This window comes from Penicillium griseofulvum, assembly GCF_001561935.1.
Source record: "Penicillium griseofulvum strain PG3 chromosome Unknown contig_79, whole genome shotgun sequence".
Lineage (NCBI taxonomy): Eukaryota > Fungi > Ascomycota > Eurotiomycetes > Eurotiales > Aspergillaceae > Penicillium > Penicillium griseofulvum.
This window is the reverse complement of record NW_024467420.1, coordinates 623,606-640,568: the sequence shown is the minus strand read 5'-3', so window position 1 is coordinate 640,568 and position 16,963 is coordinate 623,606. Positions and strand designations below refer to the sequence as shown.

The 16,963-nt window shown below is 47.0% G+C and overlaps 7 protein-coding genes across 7 annotated transcripts; 4 read left to right on the top strand and 3 right to left on the bottom strand.

Annotated features, from left to right (window-relative positions):
• Positions 1–691: 691 nt before the first annotated feature.
• PGRI_002090 (uncharacterized protein) lies at positions 692–1,326 on the top strand (the record flags this gene model as incomplete). Its single annotated transcript, XM_040787922.1, has 3 exons — positions 692–810; positions 934–976; positions 1,021–1,326. The coding sequence occupies 3 exons, from the start codon at positions 692–694 to the stop codon at positions 1,324–1,326; spliced, it is 468 nt and encodes a 155-aa protein (XP_040651694.1).
• Positions 1,327–2,390: 1,064 nt separating this feature from the next.
• PGRI_002080 (uncharacterized protein) lies at positions 2,391–3,264 on the bottom strand (the record flags this gene model as incomplete). The annotated part of the gene is made up of 3 exons (XM_040787921.1): positions 2,391–2,695; positions 2,747–2,840; positions 2,986–3,264. The coding sequence occupies 3 exons, from the start codon at positions 3,262–3,264 to the stop codon at positions 2,391–2,393; spliced, it is 678 nt and encodes a 225-aa protein (XP_040651693.1).
• A 3,764-nt stretch (positions 3,265–7,028) lies between these two features.
• Positions 7,029–8,213, bottom strand: PGRI_002070 (uncharacterized protein; the record flags this gene model as incomplete). Its single annotated transcript, XM_040787920.1, has 1 exon — positions 7,029–8,213. The coding sequence occupies one exon, from the start codon at positions 8,211–8,213 to the stop codon at positions 7,029–7,031; it is 1,185 nt and encodes a 394-aa protein (XP_040651692.1).
• Positions 8,214–9,180: 967 nt separating this feature from the next.
• Positions 9,181–10,663, top strand: PGRI_002060 (Aminoglycoside phosphotransferase; the record flags this gene model as incomplete). The annotated part of the gene is made up of 2 exons (XM_040787919.1): positions 9,181–9,807; positions 9,863–10,663. The coding sequence occupies 2 exons, from the start codon at positions 9,181–9,183 to the stop codon at positions 10,661–10,663; spliced, it is 1,428 nt and encodes a 475-aa protein (XP_040651691.1).
• Positions 10,664–13,021: 2,358 nt separating this feature from the next.
• On the top strand, positions 13,022–14,521 carry PGRI_002050 (M20 family metallo-hydrolase; the record flags this gene model as incomplete). The annotated part of the gene is made up of 3 exons (XM_040787918.1): positions 13,022–13,137; positions 13,208–13,522; positions 13,582–14,521. 3 exons carry the CDS (start codon positions 13,022–13,024, stop codon positions 14,519–14,521), a joined length of 1,371 nt encoding a protein of 456 aa, XP_040651690.1.
• A 416-nt stretch (positions 14,522–14,937) lies between these two features.
• PGRI_002040 (40S ribosomal protein eS10) lies at positions 14,938–15,914 on the bottom strand (the record flags this gene model as incomplete). The annotated part of the gene is made up of 5 exons (XM_040787917.1): positions 14,938–15,216; positions 15,271–15,431; positions 15,518–15,567; positions 15,624–15,637; positions 15,843–15,914. The coding sequence occupies 5 exons, from the start codon at positions 15,912–15,914 to the stop codon at positions 14,938–14,940; spliced, it is 576 nt and encodes a 191-aa protein (XP_040651689.1).
• Positions 15,915–16,014: 100 nt separating this feature from the next.
• PGRI_002030 (telomere maintenance SDE2 family protein) lies at positions 16,015–16,920 on the top strand (the record flags this gene model as incomplete). Its single annotated transcript, XM_040787916.1, has 1 exon — positions 16,015–16,920. The coding sequence occupies one exon, from the start codon at positions 16,015–16,017 to the stop codon at positions 16,918–16,920; it is 906 nt and encodes a 301-aa protein (XP_040651688.1).
• Positions 16,921–16,963: the final 43 nt, after the last annotated feature.

The window sequence follows — 16,963 nt, the reverse complement described above, 5'->3', positions numbered from 1 at the left end:
GTACTTGTCTTTTTTTGTTGCTTTTGGTTTTTGTAACAAAGTAGAGGGCTGAGTTCAATGATATGTTCAGTTCAATGAAAGCATACATCCCTTTTTCCTCATTCGTATCCCTGCAATACTATCGAGACCCCGTTCTTAGTTGCATGTCGATCCTCATGTGGATACCCGTGCCCTAACTTAATCTGCATCCTCGGGACAGCGGACAGCGGAATGAATCAACAGGTGGTATACGTAGTAGTATAGTAGTAATGATCAGATATATAATCAATCTTTCTCTGGGTTTGTCAAAGGTTATGCTTAGAGAGAGAGAAAGGTGGGTGAAAAGTGAGAAATATATATATAATACGAAAGGTGAAAGAAAAAAAAAAAGGACAATGGGATAGCTAGAACGACCTGACGGCGAAAGGACGTATATCCTCATAATCATATCTATTCCTATATATTTTATGCTCATGTCTATAGTATTGGTCTCTTCAATTGCGACGGACATGTTGATGTTCTAGAGTGGGCGTGACTAGATAGCAAATGTAGACAGCAAACGTTATTGAGCGAGACACGCGTTGGCACGTCTCAACCACTCATTAAGTAGACACCTTCTCTCACCACTTCTTCCTGCTCACTTCCATCTCCACTTTCATCCTTGTCGCCACAATCTCATCAAGCCCAACTACAAAAACGACCGAAAAACATCATGGAAAAGGGTATCGAGCCCACCGGGGCCAATGGAGACGGCACCATGGCTGACGAAGCCTTGCTCATCAAGGATTGGGACGAGGAGACCGCTGCCTATTATGACCGGCTACGAATGCAGTGAAACAAGAGTCGTGGAGCGCGCCGCCGTCTGCATAGAATGGGCATTGAATTCGTAAGTAGGCGCTTCCTCTGATGGCAGGCATCTTGGAGGATGGGACTAACAATATAACCCAGCTACAGGGCAACCAGTCGGGCGAGCTCTCCCACTATTAATTCGACGGAGGTGTGTATCACTACAAATGTTGCTGCCGGATCTATCACCGACAGCCAATAAAAGTTGCCGTCGAAATTGTCAACAGGGCCAAGGAGGCTGAGAGGGCCACCAGAAGGGCTGTCGAGAGGTCTAAGAGGGCCACCGAGCAAGTCCCAGAGGCACCCACAGCTACAAACATCTCCATACTTACCGAGGCTCATCCCACGAATCCTACGAATCCTACGACGGTTGTCATACACGAGATTGAGAAGAAGGAGATGGGATGTGACAATGCTGAGATGAATTCGGGCACGGCGGCCACCACCACCACCATGACTCTTGTGTATCGTGGTCAGAAATCTGGTAGTTGCAAATGGTAAATTGAAATGCCAATGATATTCTAGTTACAGGCATGTCCATGAGCTGAAACCGGAATTTATGAACGCCTCCGACAGAACGTCATAGCAAATATGATATATGGGGCGTACTAGGAGGATATCAAACTGTCAAGAGTTATTTATACTACTGAAAGAACTACCGAAAATACATCCTCATGCCTCTCTTGCAAACTATTCCTTTGTGTATAATATGTGACAAAAAAGAATGGACAAGCCCAGCGCCACGAGTGCGAAATTCCTAGCGCGACTTGCGGTCCTTGGGGCTCGAACCCAGGTGACTGACCTAGAGAGGATAGTCTGGAGCAGATATGGCTCGTGATCAACTTACCAACTAGGCCACTGGGTTTCGCAATTACTACTACACTGAATTTGATATTTAACCAACACTCTCCTATTCACGTGATAGGTTTACCCTAGCCAGCCCATGCCATACAAAACGCAACTATGTATGTCCTAGAAATTATAATATGTCAAAGTACCTAGGTTGATTTTATCAGGAGTAGTCAACATCCCGTGATCTGTTCATTCAAACAAAATGTGAGTATCTTCCATCCTTAGTATTTCAATCCTCCTATTTCTGTCAACTATCAATCTCAACTCTCATCGCACAATTCAATCTAATGTAAATTCTTCTTATTGTCCCCTTAAATATTCAGCTGTTGGTAAAATAAATAGTCCGATCCTACGCAGCGGTATAGACGCCTGGGGTCAACCCCCCTTTTCTAGAGAACATCGATGCATTCATGTCTTATTTTGGCCTGGTTCTTGACCGCCCCTCACACCGGTTCATCAAAAGTTGAAAGCTTATACATCGAAACGTCGCTTGTACAAAGCCCTTTCCCGCCTTTCTTTTACCATTGACCCATAAATCTGGTATATCTAAACAGAATAATATCCGAGGAGACCGCTGAAGAGACTACTAAAGAGGCCACTGAAATGATCACTGAAATGACTGGCAACTTCTGATGGAAACCAATGGAAATGGGAAAAGAGAATGTTAAAATTGTATTGAGTACACAAACAAAGTCAAAGCTCCCTCCGATCCATCAGAGACCCTGCGGGTCTACAGGGTCCCCAACACATAGGGCAGGCAACGGGGCAGGACCAGGAGCAGAACCAGGAGCAGAACCAGGAGCAGAGTCAGAAGCAGAGTCAGAAGCAGAGCCAGAAACAGGCGTGGGAGCAGGCGCGGGAACAGGAGTGAGAGCAGGTGCAGGCGCAGGCGAGTGTGAACGCGAGCGCAGAAGGGCGGTGCCAGAAGATTCAGCAGACGAAGATGGCTCATTGGCGTTATTGTCGGCTCCATCGGCTCCATCGGCTTCGTTGGCGGTAGCGGCAGCGGCAGCCAACTCTTTTTGATCATTAGCATTCACTCCTCATAACATCTTATTAAGGAACGTACTTCTCTTCTTGGCCCTTTTCTTGCCAGGGCGGCGCTGGTTCCGCTTGCGCTTTGGAGGCAGCGCAGGATCCCGTACTCCTTCAACAACCGGGGGCTATATCAATCAAAGTGTTAACCGGGATCACGTTATATGAAGTGAGGATAGGGAAGCAAGGAAATAAAAGGGAGCCGGCATCCCAACACCAGGGGACAACCAGAAGATGCGATGGACTGAGACTAGAGAAGACATGACTACTTACAACATCGATGCCGTGATTGCGCAGATAACGGCGGAAACTTGGGTTGCGTTTCTTCTTTTTCTTTGGGGTCTCACCCACTGAAGGAGGGTTTTCCTCGGTTGGAGGAAGGTTTTCCATAATGATATGGGGTAAATGAGTGGTTGTGTTGATGAGAAGGGTGGGTGGGATGAGATGTGGGATGAGACGTGAGGAGAGAAAATGAGGAGAAGAGGTTTCTACGCGTGGGAGAATTAAAACACGAGCACCTTCCTCGTTGACTGAGACCTCATGACTTCCCATGTGAAAGTCCTTACGCGATCCCCCTTCTTCTTTCCAATAAAGGATCGTTTGTATCCACGACAGGGTCAGTAGTATCTAGTATCCCCATTATATTCCCCATCAACGTCTTCAGCCACAGGTCTTTATTTGTCCAAACACTATAAGAATGCGAGGTATAAGTATACCTTTAGGATTAGGCACTGTAGCTCCTACCATACCGAGCTATATGTGCGGACAGGGGCTTGTCACAAGGCCATACAAGAGAGCCACCAAAGAAAGTCATTCTTTGAACAGAGCAAATTGATAGAAGGTCATTTTAAGAAGTACAAAATGTGATTAAATTCACGGGTTGAGGCTGAACTAGAGAGAAACCTATGGTGGCATGCGATACTGCGCCGAAGGGTTGACCTGTAGTTGGTTAAATATCAGATTAAGTGTAGTAGTAATTGCAAAACCCAGTGGCCTAGTTGGTAAGTTGATCACGAGCCATACCTGCTCCAGACTATCCTCTCTAGGTCAGTCACCTGGGTTCGAGCCCCGAGGACCGCAAGTCGCGACAGGAATTTCGCACTCGTGGCGCTGGGCTTGTCCATTTTTTTTGTCATATATTATACATATAGGAATAGTCTGTAAGAGGCATTAGGATGTATTTTCAGTAGTCCTTTCAGCAGTATATATAACTCTTGACAGTTTGATATCCTCCTAGTACGGCCCATATATCATATTTGCTATGACGTTCTGTCGAGGCATTCATAAATTCCGGTTTCAGCTCATGGATATGTGCGTGACTAGAATATCATTGGCCTTTCAATTTACCATTTGCAACTATCTGGGTGTTGTGCTTTTAGAGAATATACCTCACCGCAGGAGATTTTCAACTGCCCGTTCTATTGCAGTGTTCCTATGCTCTTTTTCACAATCCTGACTGCCTCGCCATCCTACCACCGCAACGCCACACCGTGAGATTACTCGTCGTCGATACCTTTCCTTACGCGTCCCCCACGTAGTAGTCGTCTCGTGAAGCCATCGACCCCACTTTCAGGGGTGTACGACTACGGCGGTCTCGTTCATCATACTGTCGCATGCTTGCTACCTCCTCACATTTGCTGACTCGCATTTGGTTGACTGGGTATCATCGCTAGCAGCTAACACCGTCAGTCTTTTTAGTGCCTCGATCTATCCTTTCGACGGGTTTCGCGTCCGCGTACCCCGGCCCCATACCTCACGTTTTCTCCGCATCGAGTGGGGCCTGGACCCTCAATGACCCATATAATCTTGGAGCTTGTTTTCATCCTTGCCTCCCTCTACGTTACAAGTTGGATCCAGGGTGTGTGATTCTCCTGCTATGGCTCACACGTCTGACTTCAACCCCGCTGTTCAAATGGACGATAATATTGACAAGACTTTCCGAATCTGAAGGGAGAATTGAATTAGCTTGTTTCAAAATACCAAACTCTACAGGTATGCACAGCTCCTTGAGGATGAAGACACAAAGCTGAGTCCACCTGTCGGCGCTTTTAGTGGAATAATTGGTATCCTCAAAGCGTGGAGTCCATATTTGGACTATCTTACTTGACAAAGCTATCGTGTCAAATCCTTTGTCCCATGCATTATGGAACTTGAGTATCACAGAAGAAATTCCCGCTTTTCCCGCTTTCTGAAGAGTATCTATCCTAACTTTTGCTGAGTAACAAGATTATCGAACAGTTTCAGAACCCTTCTACTGCCTCCGCGAATGCGATCGAGACCTCTGCCAATTCCGATGACAATATGAAAAGAGGGTAGAACAAGATGGACAGAATCCATTGGGTGCGGAAAAGCAACCACACCAAGAAAGGCACCCAGTTGCTCAAGGGGAAGGCCACATATATCGCAGGTTCCACAACTATAACCACCAGGCTAAGGGGTTTGGATTACAACATGGCCCCGCAATGCTAGCATTTGTTGCGAATAGAGTGATTCCCGGTGCTGATCGCAGGTCAGATCGTTTATATGGTCAAGTCTGACAGCCTCGACTTCACACAGATGCATCTTTGAACTTGAAACGCCAGCAGGTGATCGGTCGTATGACAAGATCGTATGGCCAGCAACTCCCTGATGAAGCACAACCATTTGTTCACAAACGCCAATTCAGGTTGTACCCACGGTCCCAAAGAAGGTGAGCAAGCGAGTGACAACAGTGATACTACAAACTGGACCAATGTGAGTACGAGCATGATATGACCCCCAATATCCCAGATTTCCAACTCAAAAGAGTGTGTTTTGCCAGATCGCACTGTGTGTGGGGACACCATAGTTACAGGGATGTCATGATATGGTTAGTGCCTGCTAACCTAACTCAGAAAGGGTGGTCAATTGGCTTTGAAAATATTCTGTACGCATGGATTGATAATTGAGTATTATCTCAATGCCTGCCTTTGGAGAACATGGGGTCTGTTCCTAAGTTCTAGGATAGCCGATGTGAGTGTTTGAAGGCCCCAATTGCATGCTAGATCCCAATCCTGAATGACTCTCCCTGGCTACTAAGAATTCCCAGTCCTGATATTCCGGGTTTTTTTCGGTGGACTTCAAGGTCAATTTCATAGGCATCATGGGATGTTTCCAAGTCCATGACACCATGAGTGAGCTGAGACCAAGATCAAAACTTCTGTTCTGTCATCAATGAGGCAGGTAGGCTTAATGCCGTCTTTGAAAGCTATGGCCTGCCTAGCAAATGTCAGAAACAGAACATTCTAGATAGCTTCTTCTATAATGCACCAATATAAGTTTCGGATATCTGTTATGTTCCGGTACTTTCCTAGGATAGATTTTATGCGCTGTGGGATATGTTGGGTCACAAATCATCATTATACAGGAACATTTCCCAAATGATAAGACTGGTCTAGGCTGTTTCCGACTATGTCCCTTCGGTGAATACTTGTAGATTAATGACCACGTGGTCGATGGGCACGAAGTTATGTTTGCAGAGAGTGTAGCAGCCAAGCGTAAGCTCTCTTCTGTTTGTACTGACAAATCACTAAGGCAACTATGTGCTAGATAATATTAGAGACAGTGCTGATATCTGAAAGCCCAGATACTCATATAACGGGGAAGTCGCAGCTGTAACTGAAAGATGAGGAGGAACCTCATGTATAAACCATGGAGGTCCCTAGGAAGGGGGTTGCCAAAAGCAGAACTCTGAGAGCTGGGACATAATAGGAAAATATTCAAAGTGTCGGCTAAATATCAAATTGAGTATAGTAGTAACTGCGAAACCCAGTGGCCTAGTTGGTAAGTTGATCACGGGCCATATCTGCCCCAGACTATCCTCTCTAGTTCAGTCACCTGGGTTCGAGCCCCGAGGACCGCAAGTCGCGCCAGGAATTTCGCACTCGTGGCGCTGGGCTTGTTCATTCTTTTTGCCTTTTCGCTTTTACGTTACGTCTCACGCTTTTCCCCTCCTTTTCTCTCTCCTCCTATATCTACTAGAACTGTATGATTAAGGTGGATTAAACGGTGTACTAGTCATCTAGTAAAATGCGTTTGAAGGGTACATGTCAACGGTCTCCTTTGGCAACTAGGGCGCCTCCCAAGGGTGGTTGGCCTTTGCGTTTTGGCTCTGATGTATGAATTACAGTCGCGCCTATCAGGACAACATAATATTTTGATTACTGAATGAGATATCAATAAATCATTTATTTAAAACTAGCAAGAGCAGGCATGGAAATATGTCAACCATACCAGGCAGGTCACAGAAGAAGCAAGTAGAAAATGACAAAAGAAAGCACTTCAAGGCAGCTCGCAGTCTACTCGGCCTTGCCCTTGCCATGGGGAGGGCGACGATTCTCATCCGATACAGGAACTGGAACTTCGACATGCCGCCTGGGCACCAAGGAAGGGCCAAGAGTGACCCCTACGAATTCCAGATGTGTAACCATGGTCCATAAGGACCAGGCTTCCCACGACATTCCTATTATAAGGAAAATAGACTGATCGGTTTCATATGCGTCGGAGATCTCCACTTTCATATTGGGCGGTAGATCTTGGATCGTATTTTTGAAGCTTTCCAGTACTTCGCTATGGCCCGGTATTTGACTGTGGCCGCGCAGGGTCAGTTTGACAAGTACATGTTTCTCATTCACATGTGATGGAAGGCGTGGGATGCGCGAGGGAGAAGTGTGGTCATTGAACACGAGTCTGATTGGCTGAGTGCCACTGAGAGTTTCAAACACGGCAATTGGAGCAGCCAGTGGTCTCTGTCGCTGTATTTCCTGGAACAACGCGGCTGTGGATACACTTAATCGGCCTTTAAAGTGCTGAACTGCACGGAATAGTCGCATAGTGAATGATACTTTCTGGCCCCGAGCACTTGTTCCCTCATTAGGACCACAGGCCGCCATAACTTGGGCCACTCTTGAAGTTGAGGCCTGTGCTCTTGTTACGGCGCCGGAGTAGTAACAATCAATTACCCCAAGGATATCGACGTGTCGTACAGCTTCACTTTCGGAGAAAAAATCTTCACGGATAGCGGACCATGAAACACGTTTACCGCCCTGGATAAAATGCAGGTGCCCATCGACGATGGCACCGTGTCCGACGTAGTAGAACACGAATAAGGAATGTAGTTTGGAGTGATAACAGTCGAGAATCATTTTGCGGATTTGGGCCGATAGATTCCATCCTGGGGTGGGATCCTTTGCTTTCAGAATGTGATCGGTATACTGGATGCCGAAGGTTTCCATCACTTTACCCATAGTGATGACGTCTTCTTCTGCGCCGGTATTATCGTTTTCCCATCTGATGAGAATTGCTAATTTCCGGGAGTGAACATTGCCGCGGGATGCTGCTACCTTCTTCAGGTCTGCTTTTAAGACGGGGAGATAATGGACCCGAGGTGCCCTGGAAGGAAAAGAAACAGCCGTCGATTCAAGCGGATCGGGAGCGGAATGGTGGGATGTAGTAGGCGATATTAGCTCGGTTGATTCAGACATTGTGCTAAACGATGTTAATTCCTAGAAAAAAGAAAGAGAAGTATGGATCACTTGATAGTTGGTACTCACCATGTGACTTATGGGGACAAAGTGATGTCGCAGTTGTAACAGACAAAGGAGAAAATGAGGAAAAGATGGGCTTCAGCTTAGAAGAAACCGAAGTAATCAAACGTTCGAAGACGAGAGACTCGAAAATTACGTCGCAGAGAAGAGATGGTTGTGCAGAGAAGAGATGGTTGTGCAGAGAAGAGATGGTTGTCGTAGAGAAGAGATGGTTTTGTAACGAAGAGATGGTTTTGTAACGAAGAGATGGTTTTGTAACGAAGAGATGGTTTTGTAACGAAGAGATGGTTTTGTAACGAAGAGATGGTTGTCGTAGAGAAGAAAACTTTGTTTCGTCGGTCTTGAACCATAAGAGGAGCGGTTACTCACTTAGAGCCCCGACACCAATTTGGGCTTCGGACCCATACCTTACATTTTTTGGACTATAGCGATGCCACATCAAGATACGCCCAAGATGGCTACTGTGCTACGGTGCAAAACCAGGAGGGAAAATGACGGAACGGGGAAAGGTGTTGTTCTAGCTGCCATATATCTACAAGACCGCCTTGTCAAGGGTCATGGGCGAGTAGACTACTCCGTTATCGATCTGCATACCTATGGACCCCAAATTAGGAGATAGGGTATAAAAAAAATATAATAAAACTCTATAGGAAAAGCAAACAATTTTGCCCAAATAAGTGTAGACTGAAACATCTATGGATGTCACCTGGTTTGAGTGATGTTTGGGTATGTTTTTCCGGCCCGCCCGGTCCAAACTTTAATATAGTTACGACAGCCCCACGGTTCCATGGGATCCATCCATTGTCTACGCAGATTACATAAGCGCCATGTTTGGACGATAATTAGAACTCCTTGATCTCAACTCAACATCCTACTTCATTGACTTTTATAAGCTACTTCCCCAATGGACTATAACCAACCGCTTGACATCTTACATCGGACGCAAGAAGATGTTTGGGTCGATGAGATCAATAAAGTTCGCATAAACGAGCGTCTTTGCGAATGGGTCGCTAGCTTTCACCCCGAGAAAATTCCCTGCCAGCTGCATGGTGGCTTCTTGAACGGCTCATACAATATTAGCCAAAAGGTCCTTTTTGGGGATGGTGCTATGTGGTTACTCCGTTTCCCTCGCGTGAAGAGCATTTGCCCTGAATACGCCGATGAAAAAGTTGTTATGGAAGTGGAAGCTCTCTCTCTTATCCGCGAAAGAACAAGCGTTCCTGTTCCTAATATCAAGGCCTGGGGTCTTGCTGGTAGCAATCCTTTGGGCCTTGGTCCTTTTATTTTGAAGGATTTTATCGACGGGGTGTGTCTCAATGATGTATTCACCGGAGGCGATTCCAGGCTACTCAAAAAGGACATTCCAGACAGCGACCTCGAGGTTGTGTATACACAGATAGCGAACTTCATGTTGCAAATTTTCGAGATCAATTTTGACCGAATTGGAAGTTTGCCTACGCCAAAAACTGGTTATTCTGCTCCTATCCGACCACTGACATGGAAGGTGCACGAGATTGCACAAACTGGGGGGGTTAACACCTTTAATACGTTTAGAATCCTTTAATTTCTAAAGTCTACTAATAAAGGGTTTTCTAGGTGATCGAACCCAGGGTTTCTCGACAACTATGGAGTACTTTCAGTACGTTATTAACCAAGACTCGCAACAACTTCGAGATCAACCCAATTCAATCACAGGGAGGCTAGATGGTATCTCCAAATACACTTCACTCAAAGTTCTGGAATCATTGATACCCCAGTTTGTGAATGTGAAGTATGAGAATGGGCCTTTTAAACTTATCTGCGATGATTTCGGCCCATCAAATATGATAGTAAAAAGTGATAAAGATCTAACAATTGTTGGGGTTGTGGATCTTGAGTGGGCGTATGCGGGACCAGCACAGTTGTTCGGTTCAGCTCCTTGGTGGCTTCTTCATGACCGACCAGTTAACGAAGAGTGGGATTTTGAGGACGGCAACGCTCCTGAGGCCACTAAGCGGTATTTCGACTGCCTTGGTATCTTCAAGGAAGCGTTGACAAAAGAAGAGGCGAAAATGTCTAGAAGCCAGGAGACTGACCTCCCTAGCCTTGTCAAATGGTCCGAGGCTTCAGGGGCTATGTGGGCTCATATGCTCCTATCCAGTGGGTTTTTTGATTCCTTCAGTTTCCCTTGTATGCAGCTACGGCAATATATGGGTGATCAGTGGTGGAGAGAACGTGTCAATGAGGTGGAAATTAGACCGGAGGTGAATCAGTTTGTGACTGACAAGCTCCGAGACTTGAATGATTATGACAAAAAGGTTGATGTAATCGAGGAGCTCAAGAGCTACCTGGATCGTGGCCAGATGACGAGGGACGAGGTTATTGTGGCTGTCGGTGGACTGTTGTGAACCAGTAGCATTGTTGCTATCTCCTTACTATACAGGCTCGAGAGCTTATGACCAAGGCCCTTGCTCTAATCAATTTCGACGCCTAAAGGCTTCAACGAGACGACATCCCGCTTCCACTCAACCGGCTGTCCGGGTAGATGCATAAGGAGTATATTCTATGTGCACTCTACTGCCCCCGCCCCCACTAGTTCTACAACACTCGGGTATACAAATTATATAGATATAAACAAACCATCTTGCTTCGTCTATAGAAGGGTTAATCCTTGCATCACTCATCAAACTCCCAGTCTGAGTTTTAATTTCAGCGATACGTACGAAGATGTCAATGCAGTCTTATTCGAGCGCGCACCGAATAGATAGATACGAGAAGTATAGAAACGAAAAAAAGTGCGGGACGGGCGTTACTTTAGAGAGACATAGGCCATTGAAGTTGAATATAAAACGGCGACGGCGATATTAAGAGGAATAGGTTATATATACAAGATGCCACATGAAACAGTAAGATGTAAAATAAAGTTCCATTTTGATAGGGGATCCCAAGATGGTGGGAAAAGGCGGGAAAGGGCTCTTTTATATTTATAACCTTTGATTCTTTCTATTGTTTTGGTGAAATAAATAGTCCAATACTCTAGGTAGGTGTTATATATGGGCAAATGTGGATGAAATGATCAAAGACTATGAAAGTTTTGTATCTGGATGTTCTGTATGTATTCTGCCACTAGCTAAGTAGGCCATATCTTGCAAAGAGGGCACGAAGCCCACCTGCTCAACGTATGATGACAGAACAGAAGTTTTGATCTTGGTCTGACTTTGCACATGGTGTTATAGGACTTGAAACATCCATGATCTTTGAATCGACCTTGAAGCCTACCGAAAAAGTCCACCAACAAAAAATCCCGGATACTATGATTGAGCCAGATATCCAGAACTTTAATACCACAGTAGCCTTCCTTGAATTGCCAGGATTAGTACAGAAAAACGAATCATGTTGAAGTTCGAGCACTCAGCCTACATCCAACACAATGTTATCAGATCATATCCACATCTAGATACGATAGCCGACTAGGCAAGTCTGAGCATAGCACTGAGCTCCAGTGTGTAAGTGACGCGTGAAGACATCATGGATGTATCGTGGCTTAAAAGCCTTGAGTCCCCAGTATTTGTTAGGCATCACTTTTGGTCCACAGGGAGCTGGAGCCTTTTCACAGGTCTTACAGGTGTAGGCATAGGGTCACGAAACGATGGATGACGCGGGTGGCATGGAGTATAACTCTCTAGAAGACATCGTCAATAGAAGTCACTGTTTGGAAGAAATGACATAGCGGTCTTTTCAATGTTCTAATTAAGTGGCAGCATGTGAGGTCAGCACAAAGTATCCCATCTGAAGCATTGGAAACCGATATCAAAGGGTTCTCATCATGGCAGATGGCCCTTTTTCTCCATCCAGCAATAGATTGATGTCAAGAACGTCCTCAACTGATAGTTACATGTGTAGCATATGGAAAGCCAGCCAAATTCTGGATGAAATTGAGCTGGTGACCGATGGATGCGTAAGTGAAAGGATTTGTGGGGATGAAATAAAAGGAAAGGAGACAACGAGCAGGAGCAAACGAGCAAGCGAGCAAGCGAGCCAAACTTGGGTTTTGTGTCTCCCCCTGTTTGTACGCTCTAGCCTTCTGCTTTTTCTATGCAAGAAAATGGATAATCCATCCACTCTGGGATTTATTACAGAGACAAAACCCAAACTTGAGAAAAGACTACATAGTTAGGTTATCCTTTATATGTGCAAAGTATGTATATCTTCACAGAACTATGTACAATATAGTTGCATCACCCACATAGTGGCCTTACCTCAACGGTTGATACAATCGGTCAACTCCAAGAATGGAGTCCTATTGACCCCAAAATCGAATATAGTGACTCCAACAGTAATGGGGTCACTATACTTGATACCTTGAGAGGGAATACGTTAGAACTGAGTAGACAGCTCACGAGGTTTATGCTATAGTAACTCGAATATATGTGGGATTTACAGGGCTTCAAATATAACTTTGAAAACACGAAGGATAGCTGCATACTAGAACTATACATGTGTCTTCAAAAAGAATAAATCCTAGTAAATACCAGAGAACTTGCCTCCATTTGCGGGGGAAGGGACTATCGCGGACTCTGCGGACTTTTGTCCGCTCACTCCACTTCTTATCGCCATACTCCAACACCCCGGCTTTCTATAAAGCGATAGGACGCCGCATGATGGTCTATTCTTTCTTTTTAAGGACCCTCCCAAGAACGTGTCGATCTGTCAAGCCTGTCTTTTTCAACCCTATTCGAACATTCTCTTCATCACCAATACAAGCTATGTTGACAACGGAGCTGTCCGAGACTGAGGTCTCTGCCCTTAGAGCCAACAAGGAACGCCTAGCCCGTGATCTTCATCACTCATGTCAATGGGGATCTGGAATCAGATGGGGAGAGTAAGCTACCACCGTCCTTTCCAAGGTGGCTGGAGAACGACCACTGACAAAAGCCTCGGCGACTTGATAGTGGACCTACGGATACCGGCATGCAGCGCCTAGCGCTTTCAGAAGACGACAAGGGTGTGCGTGATTGGTTTATTCAGACCATGAAAGATCTTAAGTGCAACGTCACTGTGGATGAGATGGGTAATATCTTTGCTGTTCGTCCTGGCCGGAGAGCGGATGTACCTGCCACATTCATTGGAAGTCATCTCGATACACAACCGACTGGTGGACGGTACGACGGTATCCTGGGTGTGTTGGCAGGTATCGAAGTCATTAAGACCATGAACGATATGGGTCTGGAGACGGAGGGTGGAGTCGGAGTTGTCGACTGGACCAAGTAAGATCCCAATGTTCAACCTGGAAAAAAGATTGATTAATACTGACTACTGTTTCCAGTGAGGAGGGCGCCCGATTCCCGATCAGCATGATCTCAAGTGGTGTATGGGCCGAGTGCATCCCATTGGCACACGCGCATAATCTCAAAGAGGTACCAACTGTGGCATCGCTGCCAACAGCGGCATCAGCACCAGAGACCATGAAGAGCGCCCTACAGAAGATTGGATACTTGGGAGATGTTCCGTGCTCATACAAATCGACGCCAATGGCCGCCCATTTCGAAGTCCACATTGAGCAAGGCCCATACCTGGTGTCGGCAAACCAGCGAGTCGGAGTTGTGACAGCTGTTCAGGCCTACAGATGGTTCCGTCTCAACGTTATCGGTCGAGATACACACACAGGTACCACTGCCTTTGAACATCGAGCTGACGCCCTCTATGCATTTGCCCAGATGATGGTGCGTGCACGGGAAGTGGCAGCTTCGAAGGGCTGTCTAGCCAGTGTCGGCATTGTTGAGGCAAAGCCCGGCAGTGTGAACACAGTGCCTGGAGAGGTGAGCTTTAGCTTGGATATCCGTGGCCCTGAGACAGAGCTAGTTGTCGAAGTCGAGAATCAGCTGCGCACTGATTTCGATGCTATTGCTGCTGCTGAGGGTGCTGGTATTGGTAAGCCTTGCCGCGTGGAATGGACTCTTGACTTCGACTCGCCTGCTGTCAAGTTCCATGACGACTGCATTGATTGCGTGCAACAGTCGGCTCAGGCTGTTGTCGCAGATGCTTCTGTTGCGGACACCAAGTCACTTGTGCGGACCATTATGAGTGGTGCTGGCCATGATAGCGTCTTTACCTCTAAGCGGGTCCCAACGAGCATGATCTTTATCCCATGCAAGGATGGTCTCAGTCATCACCCCGAGGAGTTCTCTACTGCCGACGATTGCGCCACTGGAGCATCTGTCATTCTGCAGGCTGTAGTCCGCTATGACCGAAAGAGATTCTTGTAAGGCGCGTGCTCACTTTAGCCTGATAAGAAAGGCCTTGTATATAGACCAGAACATGCAGATATCTTAGTATGCAGACCATCGACCAGCCAAGAAAGCTAGAAGACTCACACGAATATTACGAATACCAATTTAATTTATATATTATTGAATCAAAATCAATATCAATCCTCATGGATCTACATGTTTGGAATAATCTACATTATTCTACACCATGAACCCAATGGAAACATAAATTTCTTATTTTTATTTTGTTTCCTGTATCCCCACAAGTCCCAGTAAAGCTGGAACGAGATTAGGTGCACCGAGGGTAAGGCCCGTTTCAAGAAACCCCTAGTCCGGCAGCCGAATTCGGATGCACCATCAAGACTCTAGATTGACCGAGAAGTGGTTGACAGGACTCCAATGCCTCTCAGCATTTACTCCTGGGGAGCGGCACCACGGCCACGGCCGAAGCCACCGCGGAAAGAGGGAGCGAACTCGCCGGGGGCACCGCCCTCCTTTCCACCCTCCTCGCGACGGCGGTAACCACCCTCGCGGCCACCACGGCCACCCTCACGGGGACCGCGACGCTCACCGCGCTGCTCCTCACCGCCCATCATGCCGCGGGGGGGAGCGTGGGAACGCTGCTGCTTGATGTGGGTGGCAGGGACAACCTCAGCGGGGAGGTGGAGCCACTCACGGAGGTAGTCCAGACCCTGTTATTCGATTAGTATGGACATATAGACGCGTTAGACGTGGATAAATCGTACCTCGGGGGTGAGGGTGTAGTAGTAGTACTGCCACGAGAACTGAGTCTTGACAAAGCCGCGGGAGTCCAGGGACTGGAGGGCCTTGATGACATAGAGGTTCTTGGTGTCAATGTCACTGTGCTTGGGAAGGTTGAAGTCCTTCTTGGCCACGAGCACTCCCTCTAAAATATAGGTTAGTGAATCCGCACACAGGTGACTCAATTGTCGCAGAGTCGCGGGGACGTCGACGAGGGTTCTCGTTACATACCACGGAAGAGGTACTCGTGGATCTTCTTGCGGTCGTCCTTGGGGATAAGCCTGTGCCATTGTTAGTGAATCTGTCAAAAAATAATCGCAAAAACGAGGATACATACATTGTCGCGAGTTCCTGGTGCAAGTCGGGGAATCGCTTTGACAACGCCCGAAAATAATGGTTGATTTAAATGATGGATGAAGAGTGGAGCTTCGCTGCGAGAAAAGTGCGACGGTCCGAATTGGGTGTAGGGTTAGCACCCTAATCAGCTTCTGGTTCAGGTCACATGATAAAATCGTACATAATATATCACGTGCGAGGTCTCCCTGCGTTGACTGACTAATATATGATGAGTCATCATGGCTGCGGCGACCTGTGGACTGATCCTCGATCTTATCGCAACATCTTCCATCTTTGAAGCCTATAACAGTACTTCTTTATACAAACAAACGCAACTTGCCAATCGCAAGCTCCTAGTATCTTTTTGGGGACTGCTTCTGACACTTTCAAATATGGCTTCCTCAAATGTCAACGTCCTGCTATCGTCCTTTCCGGGACTGTCGCTGCCTGCGACACTTTCCTTCACCTTGCCGTCGACAGCGACTACATCAGATTTGACGGCCAAGATCGCCTCATACCTCCCGTCATCGCTCTCTCTTCAATCACTCATCCTTACCACAACAAATAACAAACACCTGACAGCCACCTCCGAATCTATCCAATCTTTCCTCCCGACTCGCGATGGCGTCTTCACCTCTACACTCCTTCCGCTACGTCTGACAGCCCCCACCTGTGGTGGTAAAGGTGGTTTCGGTTCCCAACTGCGTGCCGCTGGAGGCCGTATGTCCAGCAAGCGCAAGCGCAATCAAGGCGACAACAACGGCTCCAGTCGCAATCTCGATGGCCGTAGACTGCGCACTGTCAACGAGGCAAAGGCACTCGCGGAATACCTTGCTGTCAAGCCAGATATGGACAAGAAAGAGAAGGAGGAACGCCAACGCCGCTGGCAAGCCGTGGTCGAGATGGCCGAAAAACGCCAAGACGAACTGAAGAACGGCACCGGCAGGCAGAAGGTGGATGGACAGTGGATGGAAGACAGGGAAGAAATGAGCGAAAGAGCCCGTGAGGCAGTTCTCCAGGCTATGAAGGATGGCGAATGGACCGACAATCTTCGCGACACAATCCTGGGTGGATCTAGTACTAGCGCTAGCGATGAGGGCAGTGAGGAGGATGCTTCATCTAGCGAGGACGAAGAGAGTGAGGGAAATGGAGAGTCATCCAATGATGCTGGGCCCTCCGTGCCTCAAAAGGTCGCCCCCAGGAAGTTCATTGGCTTCGATGACGATGACGAGTTCATGAGCGACTCTGATGATGAGACCGAGGAAACTGGCAAAGGAAAGGGAAAGGCGCGTGCTTAATATTCTATCATAACCAATATTTGTCCACGGTTCACGACGGCGT